At 51.2% G+C, this 24,715-nt stretch overlaps 2 protein-coding genes across 2 annotated transcripts; one reads left to right on the forward strand and one right to left on the reverse strand.

The window, feature by feature from the left end:
- Nucleotides 1-962: 962 nt before the first annotated feature.
- On the reverse strand, nt 963-10,323 carry SLC30A3 (solute carrier family 30 member 3). Its single transcript, XM_081156613.1, has 8 exons — nt 9,880-10,323; nt 5,604-5,779; nt 5,040-5,186; nt 4,790-4,943; nt 4,123-4,321; nt 3,779-3,884; nt 3,391-3,525; nt 963-2,538 (listed from the first exon to the last, which is right to left on the reverse strand). Exons 1-8 carry the CDS (start codon nt 9,972-9,974, stop codon nt 2,390-2,392), a joined length of 1,161 nt encoding a protein of 386 aa, XP_081012739.1. The 5' UTR covers nt 9,975-10,323; the 3' UTR covers nt 963-2,389.
- DNAJC5G (DnaJ heat shock protein family (Hsp40) member C5 gamma) lies at nt 9,371-24,711 on the forward strand. Its single transcript, XM_081156614.1, has 5 exons — nt 9,371-9,560; nt 21,980-22,095; nt 22,394-22,607; nt 22,806-22,950; nt 23,713-24,711. The coding sequence occupies exons 2-5, from the start codon at nt 21,983-21,985 to the stop codon at nt 23,778-23,780; spliced, it is 540 nt and encodes a 179-aa protein (XP_081012740.1). The 5' UTR covers nt 9,371-9,560; nt 21,980-21,982; the 3' UTR covers nt 23,781-24,711.
- The last annotated feature ends 4 nt before the right edge of the window (nt 24,712-24,715 follow it).

The raw sequence follows: 24,715 nt of genomic DNA on the forward strand, positions 1-24,715 counted from the left end.
CAGGAGCCTTTGGAGCCCAGAGGCAGCTGAGGGGCCCCCCTGCCTCCCCCTGGTGTCTGGCTTTTGCCTGGGCCTCTCCCCAAAACCACTAGCCATCCTTTTAACCACCCTGGAGCCCTCTCCCGTGCATCGGACCAAATGGAAACAATAAAGCTTTTGCAGCAAAAAAAAAAATTTAAAGGGACCTGAGTGGGAGTGAGAGCCTGGCTCTTCTCCTGCCCCTGTCGCTTAATGGGTGACCGTGGGGAAGTCCTTTTCCCTCTCTGAGCCTCAGCTCCCTCTCCCTCATCTTGCAGGGGGTGAGGCAGAGATGGACTGCGGGCTTTGAGAGGGTGAGGTTTTTCGGCCCTGGGCAGTCTGTCCCTCCCTGCAGAGGGGCCCAGCACTGTGCACACAGGGGCCTGCGGTGTTGGACTGCTCGTAGGTAAACGTCCAGTCCTTTTCCCGAGCCTCCATTTCCTCACTTCCCCACCCTCATCCTGTCACTTGGGGCCTGTAATCAATGAGACGGAAAATGGGAAAGTATCAAGGACTAGCAAACCATGGCGAGCAGCTGGGGCTGGGGGCAGCCTCGACGCTCCCAGTGGGATGGACTGCCAGCCTGTCACCTCCACATCAGGCCAGCGGTGACTCACCCAGCCTGGGCCCAGGCCCCCAGATAAAGATCAGAGTGAGGAGGCCTATCTCCAACCAGTCCGAAGGCCTCACCTTAAAGAGCAGTGGAATCTATGTGCATTGGCGCGGAAAGATGCAGCCAGGGTGTGTGTGTGAGTCATAAAAGCAGGCGACACAATAAAGCGATCCCATTGACGTTACATAGAAGTGTTGGTATGTACATGAAAATATGGGTGGGGAGATTCCAACTGAACAGCAGCTATCTCTGGGAGTAGATTATAAGGGAAACATTCACCTTCTACCTTATATACCTTTCCTTTGTTGAACCCTAAAACAAGCATATATTTATAATGTGCTTTAATAATAAAAAAGAGATAGTTTTACAATAAAGATATTTCCATTGGGGGGGGGCACTTGCAGAAATATGCATGGGCTAATAAAAAATAGTGTCTGCTTCGGGTTGGAATTTTATCAACCTGGAGTAGGAAGGCCAGTGAACTCCTGCTGATCCAAAGCACTAGATCTAAAATCAGAGTACAAAAGGTTTGATTTTTAAAAAGCAAAAATCGATCCCTCAATGGGTCTGGTTTGTAAGATCAAGTCTGTAAAATACATGACCCTTAAGGCAAAGGGGGAATAACTATGAAGAGGTCCTTGGTGTCCGCAGCCCAAACCTGGACTCAGGGTTGGGGCAGTCAGGGCTGAAGGCCCCTGCCCCGGCCTCACAGAGCTTGACAACAGGGCCCATATAAGCACTGTGGTCCAACCACTCTCTCCCAAAGTGATGCAGCTTCCTTCCCACCAGCCCAAGGCCACCATGGCCTGCAGGAGGCTTTAGGAATGACTCTCCAAAATCCCTTGTCTCCTTGCCTTCTAGCTTCCTCCTGTAACCCAGCCCAGGGCACATGGGGACTCCCTGAGCCAAGGACCCAGGCTGGAGCACGCTGTGAATAGGGAAAGGTGGTAAGGAGCCTGGCAGGTTCTAGTCTACATCATTGGAATGTATCTCTGACTGTGGAGAGGGCGGAGGGGCTGGAAGGGGTAGGAGGGCTGTGGAACTGCAGGATTCTGTCAGTGCTCATATGACTGATTCTGTTTCCCCCTCCCGAGGAGTCAGCACAGGGGCTGAAAGATGCATTGAGACACAAGTTTATTGGTGGAGCTTCAGTGGAGTCCTCCCTCTCTCTGGGATAGCCCAGGGCACAGCACCAACAGAGGGATAGACAGACCCCCAAACGGACACATGGATGGTGCAGACTCATAGAAACCATAGCGCAGCCACACAGGCACAGAGAGACACAGGCCACAGCACCAAGAAACACACACACAGACAAACCACAGGGCCAGAACACACGGACAAAGTGCAAGTTTTGGGGCTCCTGCATAGACAGAGCGAGGACCACATGGGGAGGGGCCCCTGTTGACCTCCCCCGGGCATAGGCACACCAAAAGCACACAGACAGCAGATGCCCAGCCAGCCAGCTTGCCACACAGACAAATGAACTTCACGGAAAGGGAAAGGATGCTCGTGGCTCCCCAGACTGTGGGGAGCTGGGACATGCCCCCACTGCACTGATTCCCTGCTCAGCCCAACCCCCATCCCCACCCCACCCCCATACTTTGGTTTTGCCCACTGGGGCTTGGGAGTTGGCAGGTGGAAGGAGGGATACAGGAAGGGTAAGGGCCCAGCTCGGTCCCTCCCCTGAGAGGGAGGCAGCTGCTGAGAGCCCAGGGCTGAGCCAGGGCCAGACAGTGGGGAGAGGGCAGGGTCAGCTCAGCCTTGGGGAGGCTCCCGGCAGCGCAGGCACTTGGCCATCTCCGGCCGATACTGCTCAACCTGCAGGGTACAGCTGGAGAATCCAAATCGGGAGTGGAGCTGGGATGTGGCTTCAGCCAGGACAGCTTCTGGGTCCGCAGTGGAGTCTGTGGGAGAGTGATAAGAGACAGCAGGTTCCCAGGGGAGTCGGGAACCAGGCTGGAGCCAAGATAAGAACCAGAGTAGGGAGACCCAGGGGCTTGCACAGCATTAAAGCCAGGCTTCAATGGGGAGCTTTATTTGCTTTCTGTGTTGTATGAAAAGCATAAAAACATAAAGAAAATGTTGGAGAGACGCACCCTGAACCGACCAGGCTAACACACTAGACTGCTCTTATTTTTCTATTCTCTTCTGCTCTTTGATTATCAGTACACAGCTGTATTTCAGCAGCCAGGCCACCCGATTTTCCAGGACAACCCAGATGTTAAATATTCTGTCCCATTGTCCCTCTAGAGCTATCATCACATATCCCACAAAGTATATATTTTTGGCATCCAAATTGCATGTCTCTGATTGCTTCCTGCATCTGGAAGAAACTCAAAAATCCTTTGTCAGCCTGTGAGTCACCATATATATTTTAAATAGTTGAATCATAATGTAGATATAATTTTATATTCAGCCTTTTCCTTAGCATTATACCATAAGCAGTTTCCCTAGTTGCCATACAGTCTTCATAATCATCATTTTCAGTAGTTACGTGATATCTCACTGAGTGGAGGTGCTGGAATTTACCTAACTGTGCTCCATCCCTCGTACCCATCCCACGTAGGTATTAGTGACATTGAAAAGAGTTACTGGTTCCCTGCACTATAGAGAGGGTCAGAGAGAGACAGAGAGAGAAGGCGAAAGACAGACACTGAAACAATCCCAGTAATTCAGGCTATCTTTTTATGTTTGGAGGGGGAGGGGAAGGGAGGCATATTTCTAGGAATAACTGGCTGGGGCCAGTGTGGACTCACCGATGGCCAGGTGTGCGGAGGCAATATGGTAAGTGAGCGTCAGGGACCACAGGCGTAGCTCATGAATTGCCCGGACTCCTGACACTGACAACAGTGCATCTCTCACCGGCTCAAACCTCACATTTTTGGGGGTACCTGCAAACAGCACCCACCGAGCCTTACTTCCAGGGCTGCTCCTGCCCAGGGGCAGCCCCACCAGACTCCACCTCCCCCAGTCTGTACCCACTCACTCTGTTGACCCCCACAGTTCACCCTGTGCCGAATCCTTCCTGCAATAGGTCCCATGCCCCGGACTTCTCCCCACACTCATCAGAGAAAAGAGAGGCACCCAGTGCTGGAGTGAGGTCAGGGGGGCCCAAAGGGTGGGGAGCAGTGGGGTGTGACTCGCCTTCCATGAGGACGCGGAGGACATCTCGGAGGGTGGGAGCCGTGGAGCCAAGAGCACAGATAGAGAAGAGGAAGGTGCTGATGGGATCAGCCGCCTTGCACTGAGGCTGAGAGAGAAAGACCCCTAAGCCCGGAAACCAGGGACCTCTCAGAGGAAGGTCTGGGTGTCCTGGACAACAGGACCCAAGAGGCCCCTGAGAGCCCTGCTCAGGGGAAAGGGACCACGCCCCTAAGCCTGAGTCCTGGGGAGCCAGGAACAGGAGTGGGGAGGAGGCTGTGGGTCCTGGGAAGGAGGGGCCGGGTGTGGGGTTGGGGAGGAGGCCAGGACGGCCTGAGGGTCAGTACCTTGAAGTAGATGAGGATGGAGGCAGCCAGCACCCCAAGGCTCTGCAGCAGGTCCCCCAGCACATGCACGAAGGCCGCCCGGACACTGGTGTTCCCCAGGGGCGGGAGCTCCCCAGGCCCCTCCTCCAGCGGTGCATACTCAGCCCCCCTAGACCCATGGCTGTGGTGGGGCCCAGCCTGGTGCAGCACAAAGGCCATTCTAAGGGGGAAGCAGAGCAGCTCAGCCCAGGGACCTGCTCCCAGCCCCCTCTGCCATTTCCATACTGCCTCCTCCCACCTCCCCAGGAGCTCTTTTTCCACCTGTATGCTCCCTATTTTCCCAGCCCCAGGAAGAAAACACTGTCCAAGACAGAAAAATAGTGCAGCCTTGGGGCAAGAACACAGCACATGGTGCCAGAGATTTGAATTCAGATGCTGGCCCTGCTACTTAAATAGCTATAATGAGATAATAGTGATGAAAGTTCACAGCAAGAGTGGCTGGGACACAGCAGGCCCTTAGTGTCTGTTGACTGAATTTTAGGTCTCTATCCCAGTCCCTTCTCAGTATTCCCAGGGCAGAGTGCTGAAAACTATGTGTTGCCTGAGAGGGGAGGGCCCACTCTCCCAGTCTGCAGGAGGACCCCTTGCCCTGAACCCCACATGGTGCCTGCTCCATATTGGAACATACAGCATATTAGCACAGACTGCGATGCCGGCGGTCACCAGCATGGCGCCCCCCTCGATGTGGTAGTCGCTGTGCAGCAGGCGGATGAAGGCCAGGTACAGGAGGATGCCAGTGACCATCCAGAGGGAGATCACAGAGGCCAAAGCCCCCAGAGTCTCTGCAGGTGGAGACAAGCTATCAGAGACCTGCCCAGGACCCTAAGAGGCACCCTCTGGCAAGATTGGAAGGTCACCAGCTCATGCAGGAGCCTTACCTGAGCGATGCCAGCCAAAGGTCATGGTGCGGGTGGCTGGACGGGTAGAGAGCCAAAGAGAGAAGAGGCTGCCTATCATGCTGCCCACATCTGCTAGCAGGTGGGCTGCGTCGGTCATAATGGCCAGGCTGTGTGCTAAATACCCACCTGCAAGGGTAAAACAACGTCCATTTTCTGTATAGGCATGAAAATAAGAGCGAAGGACATACACCAAAATGTGAACTGTGATTTTTTCGCTGGTGATGAGATTATAGTTTTTCTTTTCTTCTTTTCACGCATCCACATTTTCTAGTTTATCTACAATGGCATATTTTAATAACAAGAAAATAGGGCTTTTAAAAGAGCAGTTATCACAGAAGCCAGTCCTGGACCTTGCCCTGAATTTCCCCTGCTGCTGTCCTTCACTCTCACCCACTTGTGCATCCCTGGGCACCCAACTCCCAAGCGTCAGCCATCCCTATCTTCTCTGCATCGCCAACCAGGAACATCCCCGGAACACTGAGTGGAGAGTGGCTTCGGCAGGTGTCGGGAGGACGGGGTTGAAGGAGCAGCTCTCCAACTTACCGACTACCTCCCCAGCCATGAAGACGCAGCACACAGCACAGGCGGCACACAGCTGCCTCTGCGCCTGCAGCCTCTCAGGGGTGAGACCCAGCTGTGGCAGGTTGTGGCAGTGGTGGGAGCCCATCTCCACAGGTTTGGGCTCCTCGGGGAGGGGCTCTGAGGGCTCTGTGAAGAGACTGAGGCAGGCAAATGGTTCAACTGGGGCCTGGCCCACAGGCGACCTGTTCCTCACTCTCAGATTCCGGATCCTACAGACTGGCCTCATCAGATGTGGCCCATCTCTCACTCCTTCCCAAGGCCTGGTCAAACCCGGGACCTTGTGGACAGAGGGCCACACGAGAGATGGGGCCTAAACGAACACTTAGATCCCAGCCTTCCTTTTCTTTTCGTACATACTTCACAGCTGGAAGACACCTTAGAGATGGCCTAGTCTAACACCCTATTAAAGAGAGTAGAAGTATGAGGCATGCATCTGTCCGACAGACTTGGAGCAGTTACTGTCTGTTCCTAAGGTTCCTGTGCAGATGCAAGAAAAAGGGTCCTCACACTTTCTGTTTGATTGTGGCAGCCAAGATTAAATGTGGGAACACAGTGAAAAAACAGGAAGTTTTTACAACTCAGAAATTATCTTGTAAACAGTTGAGCGTATTTTACTCCAAAGAAGAATCTAAAATACGAGTTTTCAAGAGAAGTATTAGAAAACTATTCCCTATACCTTTGCATTCTGATTAACTCCCCTTTTTATTTTATTATTTTATTTTATTTTATTTATTTTTTTGTTATCGTCACCTGAGGATATTTTTTCCACTGCTTTTCAGAGTGAGTGGAAGGGAGGGAGGGGGAGAGAAAGAGGGAGAGAAACATTGATATGAAACACATCAACTGGTTGCCTCCCCCAACCAGTATGTGCCCTTGACTGGGAATTGAACCCCCAACCCTTTGGTATGTGGGCAGACGTCCTAACCACTGAGCCATACCAGCCAGGGCTGATTAATTCCACTTTTAAAAGCTTTAGGCCCTGGCCGGGTAGCTCAGTTGATTAGAACGTCATCCTGATATGCCAAGGTTGCAGGTTCAATACCTGGTCAGGGCATATAAAATAATCAACCAATGAATGCATAAATAAGTGGAACAACAAATTGATGTTTCTCTCTCTAAAATCAATTAAAAAAATAAAAGCTTTAGGAGAGGGAGAGAACTTATGGAGGCCACACAGTTAGTTAGTGGCAGAGCTAAGACTAGATTCCAACCAAATAAATTCATTATGTTAGGTACCATAAGGCATACAAAATGAGTAAATCATTAAACAAAATCCTTTCTAGACTCTGGGACCTTTTGGTGGACAAGACAAATGTATATGCAGAAGGTAGCTATAGCCCTTAGAGTAGTTAAAGTGCTATTAGGGCTCAGATAGATACATTGATTCTAATAAAGAAATCAGGTTAAAACTGAAGGGCCTTGAAGGATGGGGAGGATTTTCACAAAGACAAAGTGAGCTTACCAGGCAGAGGCAATATGAAGGGAAGGTTGTGTGAAAGTGTAGGGCAGGACTCAGCACATGATCCTGGCCTTAGTGCCTCCTTCCCAGAGCCTTCACCACTCCTCTCTAGACATGGGACTAAAGTGTGGCCCTTTTAGGGAAGAGTGGAATACTGAGACCCAAAAAGTCTGAGGTTCCTGGTACAGAGAACTAATGGCCAGTTCCTGAGCTGGGCTGTCATGGGGAGGGCATGGGGAAGGCATGTGCAGACTGCCATGGCTGGCAATGGTAGCAGTAGGGACACCGGCTTTGGAGTCTGCTACACGTTAGTTGGATTTCAGCCTGACCATAAGCACCCAGCAGAGGCCACTTAAACCGCACAGTGCCATAGGCCTCCCTTGACAAATGAATGGGGCCAAGGGCCTGATCTGGGAATGCCAGAGGCTGAGCTCAGGCTTTTAGGTCTATTTTGGCCCAATTCTCACCCCCGCTACTATCCAACCTGAACCCCATCAAAAATAGAACTTTTCACAGAATAAAGGACCTAAATAGAAAAATACAGTCCTAGAAATACTCACGGAAGTGTGACAAGAATACCTTTGAGTGAACATGAAGGCCCCAGATAGAACCATGATCACAGCAGTAAAGTGAGGAGGGTTGCCTGGGGCCATCTGTCTGAGGAAGGCTCTGCCAAGTGGGTGAACTGAGGTGTGAGGGAAGTGGGGGGACCTTTGGTGCTTGTAGGGAAAATTCAAGTGCTGGTAGGTAGATTAATTTATTGGAATTCCCTTCCAAGACTTGGAAACTGGGTATGTATGATTCTAGGTGTGCTTCCAGAGGAGATGGGGAGATGAGGTGGCTTTGAAACCCATCGCCATTCTTCAATGAGGTGTGCCAGGCATGTACACATGCTGAAGCCCAATCTAGCAGGAGAGACAGATGTGTCACAAATGACCTACTATGCAAGGAGAGGCTAGGGACAGGAGGTTTATGAACAAAGGACTTAGGAATACAGAGGAGGGAGTGACCAACTCTAATGGGGGTGAGGAGAACTTCACAGAGGGAGAGATGCAGAAGATGAGACCTAGATGGAGAAGGGGAATCCAGACACATGGAATGACAATGACAAGAGCCAGGGGAAGGGCGGAGTACAAAAGTGATGAACTCTAAGGAGCATAAAGGTAGACACACCTATTGATTTAACATATCTTTCCTGAGCTCTGAGATGACCTTGCTGATGTACTAGTTTGGCAGGAAGAGGGGAGAGGAGATGGAGGGGTCCAGAACAGAGCAGGCCAGAGGCTCCCTGTGCAGAATTTTAGAGGAGGGGAAGGTAGGTAGGGAAGAGTCTCTTTCCGAAAATACTGCAGGATTTGGTGACTAATGGTCAAATGAGAATGAAGATGAGCTGGGAGTCAGAGATGCGGGTTTGAAGAGCAAGCAGAGGCTGAGTGGCTTTGGGGCAGCAGGCAAGATGCTTTCCTGGTCCTGTAAGGCACAGTGCAGCCAGTCATCAAGGTAGCCACCCATCAACAGGCTGCACCCTTTTGTTCCGCAGGAAATGGACCCTAAAGAACCTCATTGTTAGTGTGTGGGTGGGTGTGTATGGGGGAGGAGGGTACATGCTGTTTAGAGAGAAGGGAAGACAGTTTTCTCTCCCTAGCTCTCTGAAACCCCTAACAAACAAACAATATCGAGTGGGGTAGGGAATGGTCTGAATCCGAGTCAGAAGGGTAGGCGCAGAGATGCCCGGGCGCGGCTGGAGCCCCCACGGTTGCCCAGGTCTGCAGTCCCCTGCAGGAAGGAGTCAGACGGGAAGTCTTGCCTCCGCCTGCTCACCCACTCCCCCACCCACCCAGGTTTACAGCCCCTACCCAGGGAAAGATCCAGACACACAGGGAGGCACCATATCGGAGACAAAGGGAGAGGGGCTGGGAGGGAAACAGACTGGGAAAGATGAGAAGAGAGACTAACGGACGGTCAGCCAACAGACAAAATGGCCAGCGGAGGTGGCCAAGGAGGACCTGGCTCGGCCGCTCCGAGAGACAAGGCGGACGGGGCCGGCGGGACGCGGAGGCGGTTCTGCGGCCGCCCCCGGCCCGCTGTCCCGGCCGCTCCGCGCGCCTCATTTCACACCTCGCCGCCCCCGGCCCCGTCTGTGCCGAGCCGGGAATACCCCCTGCCGCCCAACCGCACCTGCTCCTTCCTCGTCGCCCCCTCGCTTCCTCGTGCCCGCCCGCCGCCCCAGGGGCCTGGAAGACCCGCCTCGGAGTCCGGGCCCACCCTCGGTCCGGGTGCCCACAGCTGGCCACGGCTGGGGCGCACGCCCTGAGCCCGAGCGCGGAGGCAGGGGCCGGGGGCCTGCAGCTGGGGCTCCGCAGCCTGGGCGGCGAGGCGCTCCCTCCGCCAGGGCCCCGGAGCAATGCGGACATCGGGGCACCTGGCGCGGACTCCGGCCCGACGGAGGGCTGCAGCCGGTAGGGAAGCCAAACGCGGCGGGGCGGCGGAGGGGTCCGGAGGCTTGGGGGGCGGGCCGGGGATCGGTTTCGCGGGACCGTAAGAAAGAGGGAGCTGGGAGGAGGCGTAGCGAGCTGTTGAGCGGCGGGGGTCGAGGCTACCTGGCTGGGGGCCTGGGTCCCCGTGTGGCCGCGGAGAAGGGCGCTGCCTGCCGCGAAGCCGAGGGAGTCGGGGTGCGCTGGGGCGGTCGGCCGGGGCCGCGCCGAGGGAGACAACGAAATGGACGGAGGGCAGGAGGGTGGCGCCCCCCGGCCGAGGGCTGGCCCAGGTCTGTCCTACCTCTTCAAGCGCAGGCTGCCACCGGCGTCGTCGCGGCCCCGGGGGCTCACCAGGCGAGTAGTCTCCGAGCCCCCCTTGGCGGGAGAGGGCTCCATGTCCTCGCGGTCCCGACCGTCTAGACCCTACCGAAGGAGGGAGAGGCGGGGCCAGCCCCGTGCCAAGTCCAAGAGGCCAGCCGACCCCCGCAGACTCCCCGCAGGGCGGCGGGGCCACCAGAATGGAGGGAACTGCGGCGACTGTGGTTCGGGGAGTCCGAACTGCAGATCCCGCGGCCGCTGGAGCCCCGCCCGGCGTTGGGCGAGCTCCCCAAACCCCGCCTCCAGGCTCCCCAGCCTCCCTCCCCACGCCTAAGCCCCGCCCCCGCAGCTCTACCCCCAGATCCAAAGCTCCCTCGCCCAGCGCCGGAGCCACGTGGGGGCGGCAGGAGCCCTCGGCTCTCGGTCCGGGCTCCGAAGGGCGCCTAATTTCCATAACCCCGCCCTCTTGGTGGGGTAGCCCCGCCCCCACCAAAGCCCCGCCCATCCGTCTCAAGCCGAGCTCCTCAAGTCTGGGGACCTCCCGGGCCAACCTGCATCTAAGGAACACTGCCCCTTATAAACCCGCGCGGGGCATCCCTGCCTCGGCCACCCTGTCATCTCGCGACCCCAGCCCCCTATACGGAGGGAGAAACAGGTGTGGATCCATTACCTATCTCGAGAGAACCAGAAAGAACGTGGGGTGAGCAGTGCGCTACATCTGGGAGGACTCCAGGGACTCGGGCCAGAAACCACTCTCCGGACGTGGGGTCAGAATTCGTGAGCTAACTCTGCTGCCAAGCACTGTACCATTCATTATCATTCATTTTTATAGAGACTTTGGATGACAAAAAGCTTCCTGCTCTCCTTCAGTCTATTATTATCCCTGTTTTCCGAATGAGTAAACTGAGTCCCAGAGAAAGAAATGTTCAGGGGCGTGCAGCTAGCGAATAAAGGGCTGGGGCTGGAATCCTCTGTCCCTTCCTGATTCTGGGCGCTATGCTGGTGACTGAAGACAGTGTCGGTTTTGTCACTCGGAATTCTGGAGCAGCTGAAGGAGGGAGGAGAGGCGCCCCATCTCTCTGGGGTCACAAGCCACTGTTCCTGGAGGGAGGCCGGGGTGCTTGCCAGCACCTGATTCCTTACCTCAAACCTGTAGTACCTTCCCAGGCATTACCTCGTTTTGCCTTTTAACTGAAGCCGGGGGAAAGGGGCGACTTACAGCAAAGTCGGTGGCCGAGCCTGGAGTTGAAGCTTCAAAGGTTCAGTGCTCTCTGCCCCTCACACCTGCTGCCACTGTAGATTGAAAAGAGGGTGATGATTGGAATGTGCACTCTAAGCTGTGACTCTGTAAAGCTGAGCGTCCTTAAGAGGAATGAAAGAGTGAAGCATGGATGGGGAAGCGTGGAGGGGGGTGGTTAGTAAGCCCAGGCAAGAAACCCATCAACCGCACCCTTCAGAACACGCTGGACGTCCTGAACTTAGGGCCATTATTATTCCAATGAGACCGCGTGTGCACTTCCAAAAACGAAAAACCGGAGCACGTGCCAGATAGAGTTGTTGGAAGTGATGGGGTTAACCTGGGAGAGCTTCGCGGAGGAGGTGAGGCTTGAACGGATTAGGAAAACTAGCTGGGCGGCGGGCTGGCTGTTCCGGCGGGGGAGAGTGCGGCTGGTGCCAAGGTTTGCAGGCGGCGTGTGCGTAGGTATCGTACTTAGACCCGGAGCCATGCGAAACGGAAGAGGGTCTGCGCGAGCCCTCTGTGCTGCGCCTCCACCCAAGCTGCGCCCGGGGCGGCGCCAGCCTGTCCCCGGCGCCCTCACCCCACCCACTCCCTGCCCAAGGCCCAGCCCAAAGCCCACGCGCGGTTAGGGGGCAAGGGGGGGGCGTTCTCCCTCCAACCTCCCCTAGAGGCGTGGGAACTCAGTTCCTCCCTTGGATTATAGGGGGACAAACTGAGGCGGCGCGAGGGGGAGCCACCTGCTAAGGTCACCTCGTTGGTCCGTGTCAGGGACCAGGTGGAACTCAGGACCCCGCCTGCTTATGCCAGGGCCTCGGGCCCGTCCCGACTGGCGCCGTCGGTTTTCTAAGCTCCGCACCGGGCCTGGGGCTTCCCGGATTCTGACAGCCTTAGAGCAGCGACGCGGAGGGGCCTCCGCGCACTATAGGGCTTGGACGCGGGAGCCCCACCCGAAGTGGCTGTGGCGCGCGAACTCGAGAATAGGAAGAACCCGCTGGGCCCTGTGCAGAAGGGGCTTCTTAGGCACGCCTCAGCTGATGATGGCAACAGGGGACGCGATAGTAACAGCTATGGCTTCCTCCGGGATTCCCTTCTTGGGCAGCCTGGGGTACCAGGGGAGGGGGAGCGGTGGGGGGTGAGAGCACGGAAGCTGGCACGCGCCCGCCCCTCTCCCGGATGGGGAGCGAGCAGGCGGCTGCCCTCTGCCTCGGCTCCCTGGGAGTCGGGCCTTGGAATTTGCTGCCTCCGGAAGCCGGGGACGACGGCGGGAGAATACCAGCAGTTCCCTTTGCTTGGAAATTTATGCAAGAAAAGCCTGGCAGTGAAACAGACTACTTGCACCTGTTTCTCAAAGAGCCATCAAGTGGCCGTGAAGATCTTTGCAAAGCGTCCTCTTGAATGACTGGTCTGTGGAAGGCATTCTAATGCACCTAAGAGCTAGGAAAATTATGCAGCAGTTAGAAGCACAGTTTAGGCCTCGTGCCCTGTATCCAGCTATAGTCTTGTGAGAACTATTCATGTAACATTTACTGAACACATTTCCTGCCATACACCTTGTAGCATAGCTGGGGGTTCCTGGTGAACAAGATAAATGTGTTCCCATCCCTCCTGGCTTTAACTTGATTGCAGGAGATTTCAATTTTTGCAGTATTTTGTTACTGATTTGTCCACATGCTCTTATTGCCTGTCCTGTCCTGCCTCAGATATCCATCTTCCCTAAAGTGAGTCCTTAGGCCACTCTTAGTCCCAAAGGCACGATGGAGGCAGGAAGCCCTGGATGTTTCCAGGAAAACAGGTCAATGGCAGTTTCCAGAGCAGAGGGTAGCAGTCAGTAGGGGACTTCAAGGGGGGACCAAGACTAGACCAGTTCATCTTGGTATAGAAGAAGAGTAAAGCCCAGTGGTAAGGTCAGGTTTTAGGCTGGCTGAGATCTCAGGCAAGATCTGGAATTCAAGCATGTGGGCAAGGGTTAACACTTGAAAGCTCCAAGCCAGGTTGAAGGGTTTGCACAGAGGCAACCCTGCACTCTATTCTCTGCTCAGGTGTTACTCCCAGGAAGCCTTTCCTGAATTCCCCCAGCTGGGTTATGTGTTCCTACCTGGTGCTCTCAAGGCCCACTGTGCTTATGTGATGGTAGCACTCACTTTTTTTTTTTCTCTCACTGCTTTTCAGAGAGTGCAAAAGAGAGAAAGAAACATCTATGTGAGAGAGACACATGGATTGACTGTGTATAGGGATCAAGCCTGCATCTGCATCGTGCCCTTGACTGGGATTGAACCTGGGACCCTTCCGTCCACTGGCTAACACTCTAACCACTGAGCCAAACCAGCTAGGTCACTTACCACATTTAAAGAAATCATTTGCTTGTTTGTCTCCTCACTAGACTATAGGCCCTCTGAAGGCAGGAATTCTTTCTCATCACTGTGATCCCAGCGCCCCCTACTGGGTGACACATGGTCCTTGAAAAAGCCATCCCGGAATGGAGTGTTGTCAGAATGGAAGTAGGATGAAGGAAGCAGGATTTTAGTTGGAGAGGATGAGGGACAGCTGCAGCTTAAATGTCACCTCCTCAGGGAGGCCTTTCCTGACCCCCAAACTATGTTAGTTCTCATGTTATATATTCTGATTGCATACCTTTTCTTCCTTAGCACTTATACTGCAATTAAATTGTTATTTGGGAATTGTTTCTTCACTTGGCTTCCAGGATACTGTAATCTGGTTTTTCTCTTACTTCACCAAATGCTTATTTTCAGTCTCCTTTGCTGGTTCCTCGTCTGCTTAACCTTTCGATGCTGGGATAATCCAGAATTGGTCATCCTCTTCTCTTACCACCTCACTCCCTGGGAGATATCATCCAGTCTCAAGGCTTTAAATACTATGCAGAGTCCTAGCCTGTTTGGCTCAGTGCTTAGAGCATCAGCCCGCTGATTGAAGGGTCCCAGGTTCTATTCCAGCCAAAGGCACTTACCTCAGTTGCAGGTTCAATCCCCAACCCTGGTCGATGTGTCTCTTTCACATTGATGTTTCCATCTCTCTCTCTCCCCCTCTCCCTTCCACTCTCTCTGAAAAGCAATGGAAAAAATATCCTTGGGTGAAGGTTTAAAAAAATAATACAATAAATACTATGGAGAAACAGCATGAAGTAATGGTTGTTGAAGCTAAGTAATGGGTACATGGGGAATTATTGTACTATTTTATTTTTGTATGTGTTTGAAATTTTCTATTAAAAAGGAACTTTTTAAATAAAGGCATCTATATGATGATTCTCAGATCTCTCATTTGAACTCCAAGTCAAATACCCAAATATCAGCTTGGCCTCTCCACCTTAATGTCTAATAGGTGTCTCCAGCTTCATTAGCCTAAAACTGAGCTCCTGACCATCACCCCCATCCCCAACCTTCTCTTTCAGCAGACCTCCCATGTCAGAATCTGGTACCTCCATCCTTCCATTTGCTCAGGCCAGAAACCTTAGCTAGAGTCATCCTTGGCTCCTCTATTTTCACCCCACATTCAGTCTGTCAACAAATCCTGCTCCCACCCTTGTCCAAACCATCATCTGTGTTCTTGATTATGACAGGAGCCTCCTAGGTTGTCTTCCTTTTTCTACCCTATTGCCCTATAGTCTATTCTCGGTCCAGTGACTAGACCACTAGGCCAGATTTCATCACCCCCTATCTCACTCACTGTCAGCCACAGGCCTTCCACTGGCCTGCAGAACCCTACGCAATCTGGCCCCCTCTGATATCATACCACTCCCACTTCACTCCCCAGCCATTCTGGCCTTTGTGCAGGTCCTACAACACACCAGGCATGTTCCACCCCAGGGCCTTTGCATCTGCTCATCTACCTATAACACACTCTGCCAGATGTCTTACTATTCACCCACGGACCTGCTTCAGATCTTGGCTTAGATATTACCTTCTCAGGCCCTATCTGCTTATCCTTTTTAAATTTTTTAAATTTTCACCCGAGGATATGTTTTTCATTGATTCGGGGGGGGGGGGGGGGAGAAACATCGACATGAGAAACATTGATCGGTTGCCTCCCATATGTGCCACACACCCTGACCTGGGATCGAACCTGCAACCTGGGTATGTGCCCGACCCGGAACTGAACTTGCAACCCTTCGTTGTATGGGACGAGGCTCCAACCAGCTGAGCCACACTGGCCCAGGCTATCTGCTTATCCTTTTAAAAACCACAATCTCCCCTAAACAATTGTCTCCATCCCCTGCTTCATGTTTCTCCATAGCCATTATTACCACCTAACATCCTATATATTTTGCTTGTTTTATTTACTGTCTATCTCCTCCCACCAGAATGTAAGCCCCATGATGACAGAAAGTTTTGCCTATTTCCTATACTGCTGTATCCCCAACACTAGAACAGTGTCTGGCACATGATAGCACCCAATAAATATTTACTGAAGATATTAATGAATGTCTGTCTTATACACTAGGCTATAATCTATGAGAGCAGAAAAGAATTTGACCAATTATTGTATCCAGGGTACTAGGCATGCAGCAGTGCTTAATGGATATTTGTTGAGTAAGTGAATTGATTAATGAAAAGAACAATTCATGAGCGACAGTGGGGCGAGAACGATGGTATAGGGATGTGTAGGTGGGAAAAGACCAGTCTGAGTGTTATGGAAGGTACACTTGAGGGCAATAGTAGACACTAAGTTTGAAGGGGTAAGTTGGAATCAAGCTGTAGAGTTCACTGCCACATTTAAAAGGTTGTTTTGAATCCATAGGCTTAGATCAAAAGAATGGTAACGATGGAAGCAGTGCTTTACAAACTGATCTACAGCAGTATCCAGGATGACACTGGCAGTACGGAGAACAGTTAGGAGGCTGGGACAACAGTCAGTGTGATATGAAAATCCTTTTTCTGGGGTGCTTCAAGGTTATGGGAGCCGAAAAGGGGATAAACAAAAGAGCCATTTAAAAATTAAGACTTTTCGGACTAAATTAGGGGGAAATGATGAGTCCATAGCCCAGTGATATCTGGGCTTTGAGCATCATTATCTTGGAAAGTCATAACATTAACGTAAACAGAGAAACCAAGAGGAACACCCAGGTTGGGAGCCAGATCATGAGTTCAGATTTTAGAGTGTGGTTTTGAGACAATGGGAAACTGGCATGTGGATGACACCAAACTGACACTAAAGCATAGCTGTGACAGCTGAAGCCATGGGTATAGACTGGATCTCTGAAGAAGAAAGGAGAGAGCACAGCAGGAGCTTAAAGACAAAACCATATAAAATATCCATGGTCAGGAGATGAAATAAGGGAGAGGGGCCAGCAGGGGGAGAGGAAATTTACTGGAGGTGGAGGAGAATCAGAATAATGCAGAGCCTGGCCGGGAGTGGCTCAGCGGTTGAGCTTCGACCTAGGATCCGGGCGATCGGGGTTCGATTCCCGGTCAGGGCACATGCCCGGGTTGTGGGCTGCAGCCGATCAATGACTCTCTCATGATTGATGTTTCTATCTCTCTCTCTCTCCCTCTCCTTTCTTCTCTCTGAAATCAATAAAGATATATTTAAAAATAATAATAATAATAATGCGGAGCCGCAGGAAGGAAAAGACGTGAAATTGGTGGAGTTGGACAGAAAGGAGAGAAGTGACTTAAGGCCCAAACCCTCGTCCCAAGACATAGCCTGAAATTCCAGTTATTCCTTTTGTGTTAGTAAGAATTAAGTGGGTGAGGTATTATATCTTTCCTACTGTAAGCTGAATTAGTGTTTTAACCAGATTGCTTTCCACCTAACCCTTAAGGATGAGATCATTTTATGGAGGTATTTGTTTTTTTATTAGAAATATTAAAAGGAGAGGAGCCGAGAGAGGTAAGTTTAGAGTTCTGACTCCTTGGGGAAGACTGTCAGGGATATCTGGAATAGCCAGAAAGCAGCATGGGGATACTGGGTGGGGGAACAGGAAAACAGGAGGATGCAGAAAGGGGACCGAAGGATACCAGTTACAATTTGCAAATCTTCTTAGAGGGAGAAGCCTGATTTTCCCTTCTTCCCAGACACAAAGTGAAAAGTAACTTTTCTCTTTACAAAATTGGGAGGAGAAAGGATAGAAACGATGACAATAATGAATGATGTAGCACTACCACATGCCAAGCACTGTTCAAATTAAATAAGCCTCCTAGCAATCCTAAGAGGTAGACATGATTATCTGCCCTGTTAGCCTGCCCTTAGGTCTGCAGAGTCTGGGGCTGCAGGTCAGAGAGGACAGGGTATGAAGCACCCGTCTAGCTGGAAGCCCTCCACCTCCCACCCTGAGATGTCTGCTCCGGGAAGGCCACGCAAACCACCTGGGCCTGTGGTATTCTTTGGTCACATGTAGCATATATGCCTTCAACTGCGGGGAGGGAAGGAGGGCTATTTCCTGACATCATCCATGAAAGGAAATGAATATCAACTACAGCTTTGGTCTGTAACCTAGATTTTAAAGAGAGCTGGTATGTATATGGAGCAGTCACAGTATAGACACTGACCTTGGAGTCAGAAGACTTAGATCTGGACCTTACTGATTGACCTTGAGCAGGTCAATCCTTATCTCTGGGCTGCACTTTGCTCAATTACAAAATAAAGGCATTGAATGAGAATTAAGTCTCTGAGGTCCCTTCCAGCTTAAAAACTGCACAATTCTAGAACCTGGTGGTTGGGTATGACAAATTATGCTCTTTCTCTCCCACTGCATATGTTTGAGAGTATGATATTTTGGGCATAAATATCCGATGTCTGCTGTCTGTATGTGTGCATTCCAGCTATATGACTAAAACTTTAGCTGTTTGTGGGTAAATAAAGGATGCTTCTTGTTTTTCTTCAAGAGAGACCAAATGGCTCTGTGAGGCAGTAAACTAGAAGCTCCCTGACTCAAGGTATGGCGAGAGGGCAGATAACTCCAGAAAGGGTTTTAGTCTGTACTCGTTCTTTAGCAGAGTTATTTTCATTTTCTCTACCCGTTTCTATACCAAATCTAATTTAGTCCTGACATCAACCCTGGAAATGACACAGGTTTATAGAAAAGGAGAAAAGGAGACTCAGAGATTATGTGACTTGTCCCAGATGACACAGCTTGTCAGAGGCAGAGTGCAAACTCAGAACTAGGGCTTCTGACTCCTGGCTTGTGTCTTCTTCCTAGTTCTGTGCGGGGTGTTGGAAGATACAATGTGCATAGGAAACAGAGCCAAAGGGGGTCTGTTTCCAGGTGAAGGCAAAGTGGAGAGCCTCTGATCAAAGGATGCCAGGACGACTTGCCTGCTCTGTTCCCATCTCTGCAGCCTACTGGCGGCAGCAGCATTTCAGACAAAGCAGAGGCTCAGAAACTTCAAGATAATGGCTATTTCAAGAGCCACAAACTATAATTAGAATTAATTAGAATGTCAGAGGGCAATGATAAGACATAATAACATTCTGGAGCCTCTGGCAAGATGTGAAAGATATTTACTAATTCTCTTCAGCTCCTTAATTTGCCCTTTTTCTCAGTGCTCACTTCTATAAAGCAGGGATGTGACCATACAGGGTTGTTGTGAAGATCAAAGGAAATAATTGGCTAAAATTATTGTGTACCTCTGAAAAGGCACACAAAAGTTTCCTGGTTCATTCAACCAACTAACATTTACTAATCACCTACAATATTCCAGGAACTGTGTTAGAAACTGGATGGAGGCTAACACAAATGAGCAGCTCAGAATCACCATTACCATCTCCCCTACTGCCCTCTTTCTCTTTGCCCCTTGCTATGGGCCAATCTCTGAGTCTACACTGGACCAGCAGAGGGCTCCCTCTGCTGTGGCTCATTCAACAAATCATTAATTTACTTACTGTCAGCCAGGCATGGTTCTAGGTGCTGGGTATACAATGGTGAACAAATAGACAAGGTCCCGACCCTCATGGAGTTCACTGTCTACTGGGGAAGACAGATGCTAAATAAATCGATGTGCAAATAAACATATATTGACAAATCATGGTTAGGCTATCATAAAGTGGGGAGAGAGGAGTGGAACTCCATTTAGAAGGCCTCTCGGAGGAGGCATGAAGCTGAGATCCACAAAGATGAAAAGCTGGCATAGCAAACAGCCCAGGGAGGAATCCTCTAGGCGGAGTGAGTAGCGTAGCCAAAGGCCCTTGAAACGGGAGGGAATTTGGTGTCTTCAAACAACTGACAGAAAAACAGTGTGGCAGGGACCAGAGCAATCAAGACAGTGGTCCTAGATAGAATGGGAGGGAGAGGCAGGGGCAGGACCACATTGGGCCTGCAGACTGAGGTGAGGAATTTGCTGTAAGAACACTGCACTTCTAATGTTCTACGCTCTTCCCAGTGCTAGTGGAGAAACGACTGTGTTGTTCTGCTACTTCTGTCCTCCCGTGATGGCGATGAAAGGTTGGAGGTTGGTTAGAGAAATCTGGCATAGTACAAGCCACCAAAAAAAACTGTCAGCTCCTTCACTCTAGGTCACTAACTTCTAAACTCATGCCAAAGATTTTCATTCTCACCCTGATCACAGACCTACAGAAATAAATTAGTTAATTCAGTGGTCATTGTGACTGTTGCATACGGACTCCTTAGTTAGTTTGCTCAGATGGCTCACATCTCTTGGGGTGGAGTATTGATTTATCACTTAAAACCTAGAAGGGGAGATAAAGGTGCACAAATAACTGTATTAAAAGAGCGTGGTAAAAGCCACAAGAGGGGTAACAGAGGGAAATTATTGAATTAATAAAGCTCTTTCAATTACATGTTAAATGAACCATTGCGTTTTCCTCTCCAGTATCATGAGGTGGTAAATTATTAGTGGTGCAAACACTGCTTCCTGTAGGGGATCTCGGGAAGTGAGGCCAGATAAAGAAGGTGCTCCACGTCCTGTAGGCAGAATGGAAATTGGTTGGGGATGTAAATTGGTACTTTTGGTATGTTTCTGGGAAGAGAGTTAGTAATATGGATGAAGGGCCTCAAAAATGTTCACTTCGACTCCATAATTCCGCTTCCAGGAAGCTACCCCCAGAGAAAAAAGGGGAGATTTATTTAAAGACAGATAAGAATTTTCATCATAAGGTCATTATACTATCAAGTGATTAGAAACTTCGTTATCCAACCTGGATTAAATAATTACATTATTGGAACACAGTCATGATGTAATTGCATTTCAAGGAAATTTTTGAAGAACAGTAGCAACTTCTGGAAATGTTCAAGATATCGTTTTAAAGGAACGGGCAAACTAACAATTACCATATGACAGGATAAATGCTTTGACGGAGCGAGGTGGGAACGACTGGAGGGGTGAAGGAAGGGCTCCCACAAAGACCGACACTTGAGGCGGGTCTTAAAGGACGCTGGGGGGAAGGGAAGGAGGGAGCGAGCGGAGACCCCTCAGCTCTGACAGAGGCCTGGGCAGGCCACACACCTCTTGAGAGCGGCGAGCAGCACCCGTACCTCTCACAGCTGCGTCCCTCAAGCCCCTTCTCTTCCCGCGGGCGAGGCAATGAGCCAGCCTGCGGACCAGGCCAGGCGATCCCCTCGCTCTGGAGAAGGGCGGCCCCGCGGGCTGTGGTCGTGGAAAGGCCTGGAGGAGCCGCCCTCGGCCGCCGGCGCCCGGTGGATCCCTACGCTCGGGCGCGCGAGATAAGTCCCAGGGCTCGCCCAGCCTCACCTCCCAGACCTTCCGGTGGCGCCAAAAGCGACGCGGAGTGCTGGCGCAGTGCGCAAGCGCAGTGGGCGGCTGGACCGGCGGTGTGAAGTTTCACACCCTGATGGAGGTTGTGTAGGGCCCACCGGGCTGAAGAGAGGACTCCGAGGTAGCACGCCAGGCCCGGTGGGGAGCCCACACAGCCGGAGGGGGCCCGGGGGGCCGGGACATTCCCTTCTGAGCTTGATGCCTGGGTTGTCCAGGGCCACAGCCTCCCAGTCTCTCCCCACTCCCCGAGTCTTGCTCCCTGTTCCCTGCTGGTCGCCTGTCGGCGCCCACAGGTGTTTCTTTTCACTTCCCTCCTCACCCCTCTGTGGGTTCCGCTGCCCTGTCTCTGAGGGGCCTGGGTGGGGCGAGTTGAGAGGGGAGGCTGGGGGTAGGAATAAAGTCTCTGGCCTAGTCGGAAGCACTGCCCCCTGGGCTGGCTCTGGACCCTTCTCTCAGGCCGCTCAGGGTCTGGCCTGAATTGTTTCTCCCTTGGAATTGTAGATCTGACCCAACCTGTTCGGAGGCCGAGGCTGCACTGGTCTCTCAAACCCAGCAATGAGTTTGGACAAGACCAGGCCTGTTTACTTGAAGTGCTAGTGGTTCTGGACAAAATCAGTGTCTTTCCATGTGGAGACCTCACCCTCGTTTACAACATTCTAGGATGTGGGGTGTCTGGAGGCCTGCGTAGCTGAAGGACACTAGAAAATGTGAGATGTGTCCTCTTTAAAATTTGAATTTGGCCCTGGCCGGGTGGCTCAGTTGGTGAGAACACCCTCCCAATATGCCACAATTGCAGGTTCAGTCCCTAGTCAGGTCACGTACAAGAAGCAACCGATGATGCATAAATAAGTGGAACAACAAATCGATGTTTCTCTCTCACTCTCCCTCTCCCTCCCCCACCTTCATCCCCCTCCCTCTCTTTCTAAAAATCAGTATTTTTAAAAAAGAAAAAAAACTGAATCTGAATGTCTTTTCCGGTCACCTGCACTCTCCTGCTGGTGACAGATCGCACTCATTGTTGTCTTATACTTGTCCCTTTGTAGTCATTTACGCCCATCTAGCCCCTGAAGGCCACCAGTCTCCTGTCACCGGAAGTTCACTTCTCTGCAACCTCACCTGTGGAAGTTCTCACAAATGCATCTTGTCCTTTGATCCAGATCATGAGTCATGTGGAGGAAGCAGCCCGCCGGCTGTCCAAAACTGGGACAAGCCTCTACGCAGTGCTGGAGCTTAAGAAGGGCGCCTCGCCTGAGGAAGTCAAAAAGGCCTACAGGTTCAGACGTCAGCTCCTTATTAAACCCTGGAGTTCCCCCCCTTAAACCCATCGCTTTCTACCTTGCTCTTTGGCCCATTTTAAAAAACCCACCTTGGGGCTGGATGGAGCCACCATCCTCTTCACTGTGGCATGGGAAGGGATTTGGACTTGGGCTGCTTGCCTCCGTTCTTTGTACCACATCTAATGCATTCCCTCTTCACTATCTAAAGACCTATCCCTGTCATTCGTCCTAACCCTCCCTCCCCAGCTACTCCCTATTCTCTCCCCTCCCCCCTTTTGGGTATTGCCTGGGTAGGAGACTGGCCTTGAAGTATCATCCAGACAAGAATCCAGGGGACCCTCAAGCAGCAGAAATATTCAAAGAGATCAACACAGCCCACTCTATACTGAGTGACCATAAGAAGCGGAAAATCTACGACCGGCATGGCTCACTGGGAATATATTTATATGATCACTTAGGCGAAGACGGCGTCAAATACTATTTTATAATGAATAGTTGTTGGTTCAAGGTACACAATTCTTCCTAGTCCCTTAAGAATAAGGAAGGAGGGGAGACCCTCCTCATCTAGTCACCTGACCCTCCTCTCCTTGGATAGATGCTTTTGTTGTCTCATTTTCTGGGTGCTAGGAGGATAGAGGGAGGGGAGCTTGAGTGGATATATAGAAGAACTGCTGCACAGAGGCCGCCATTCTTTCCTGTCTTTCAGACACTTGTCCTCCTGTGTGTTCTGCTGACCTGCTGCTGCTGTTGCTGCTGCTGCTGCTTTTGCTGTGGAACACTGAAGCCGCCACCTGAGGAGGTGGCAAGGAGAAAATACCAGCAGAACGTCCATACTCAGCCTCCGAGAGCAGGTGAGAACCATAGATGGGTCGAGGTAAGAGTGGGACTAGGAGTGAAAAAAACAGTGGGCATGAAACTGTGAACCCCTAAATGCGAGAGTCTCAAGTCGGTATTGGGGCAAAGTGAAGAAAGGGAAGGGGAGACCCTTGGTCTCTGAAGGGCTTATGCTACAAACTGGCAGCTCGAATGTAAGGTTGTTGGCCTCGGGACAGTTAAGCTAGGAGTGGGTGGGAGTTAAGGGAAGAAATGGGTGGGAGAGTGTGCCTAGAAAAGGTAATTTTGAAGACAAGTTAGGGGATGTAGTTCATTGCGTTTATTTGGAAGGAAGGTGAACTGAGATTATCCCCACTCCAACTAGTTAAACTTTCAAGGGTGAGTCTACTGGAGCCCACACAGTGCCACCTACTGATGTGAACGTGTAACTGCAGAGCAACGGTTTCCTCCCCAGTAGCCAGACAAATCATGACTAAATGTTTATATGTGTGTTTTTCAAATTCCATCGTAGGAAACAGAGAAAATTTTAGAAGCGGGGGAGATGATTCTAGTGACGATGATGGTTAAAAGATGAAGAAGAGTGAAGTACGGAAACTGAAATGCAGCAATAATTAAAGGATAAGAAAAGAATATGCGCTAACTTCAGATGAGTCGTTAGTGGAGAGTTTAGACCCCATAGTATGGACTATAAGTGGTGATAGCCTTACCTGTAGGGGGTTTGCTTTACATTCTTGGTGCTCATTCCTTCTGGTTAATAAGACTCCAACTTCTGTCCTTAGGTGCTGACCCAAGGAAGGCGTCTCCTGCTACCCGGTACACTGGAAACATTGGAGAGGAGCAGGTGTAGCCATGTTCTGACATTGACCCTGATTTGCTCACAAGAATGTGAGAATCCCAACTCTAGAAGCATTGATGGCGTCCATCCCAGTGAGGATGCAGTCTCTGTCCTTGATGGTGTCACTGACCCTGGCGGTACAGGGTCACCTGACTACTCTTCTTTTTAGCTCCAGTCCCAATTTTAATCTGTTGGAGAGCAGACCTCTCATCCCTACCCCTAAGAGGCCTCAGGCAGTGGTGACAGACTTTTCCCAAGCATCCTTTTTCCTGTGCCTCCCTTGGGATTTGAGCCAATGTCAGCTGGGTAGGGCCCCTGAGTCACTTGTGATATCTCCACCAAGATCCTGAAAGCTGAGCAGAGTGGATCCTGTCCCAGAGTTGTGGCACCAGTTAACCCTCCTTTGTTGCAATTCTGTATACCAAGAACTCTTAGCATCAGACTCATTCTTAAGCCACTACACTTTTCTGGGGCTGGTCTCACCTTCTTCTGGTGCCCATACACTTGGCATTGCCAGCCTCATTCCATGCCACCATGAGTCAGCTTAGGAAAAGTATGAATGTATTTGAGGCTTAGGGGTAGTTGTCCCACCTTTGGATTGTCCCTGGACTGCAGCCACCAGCACAGCCCCTGTTAGCCTGGCCCTGTGGGTTGCCTGAAGTTCACACATCAGTGCCCATTTGTCTCCATCCTTTCACCCACATCTGATGCAGGCTGGTCACCATATATTTTGTTTTTAAAATGAGGGCATGAAACACACGATAGGGAAAAGATTGTACTTTTACAGACCCTTTCCCCACTCGTGCCTCTGCACAGCCTGTTTGGTATCCTCTCCACATCATTTATTTCCTGTCCACCCTGGGTCAGAGTCTAGTAACTCCTCATACTTATCTCTCCTGACTGGGAGAGGGGCTAAAGAATGTCAATAAAAGAGCTTTTGTTCAGTG

This window comes from Miniopterus schreibersii, assembly GCF_964146895.1.
Source record: "Miniopterus schreibersii genome assembly, chromosome: 13".
NCBI classification, from domain to species: domain Eukaryota; kingdom Metazoa; phylum Chordata; class Mammalia; order Chiroptera; family Miniopteridae; genus Miniopterus; species Miniopterus schreibersii.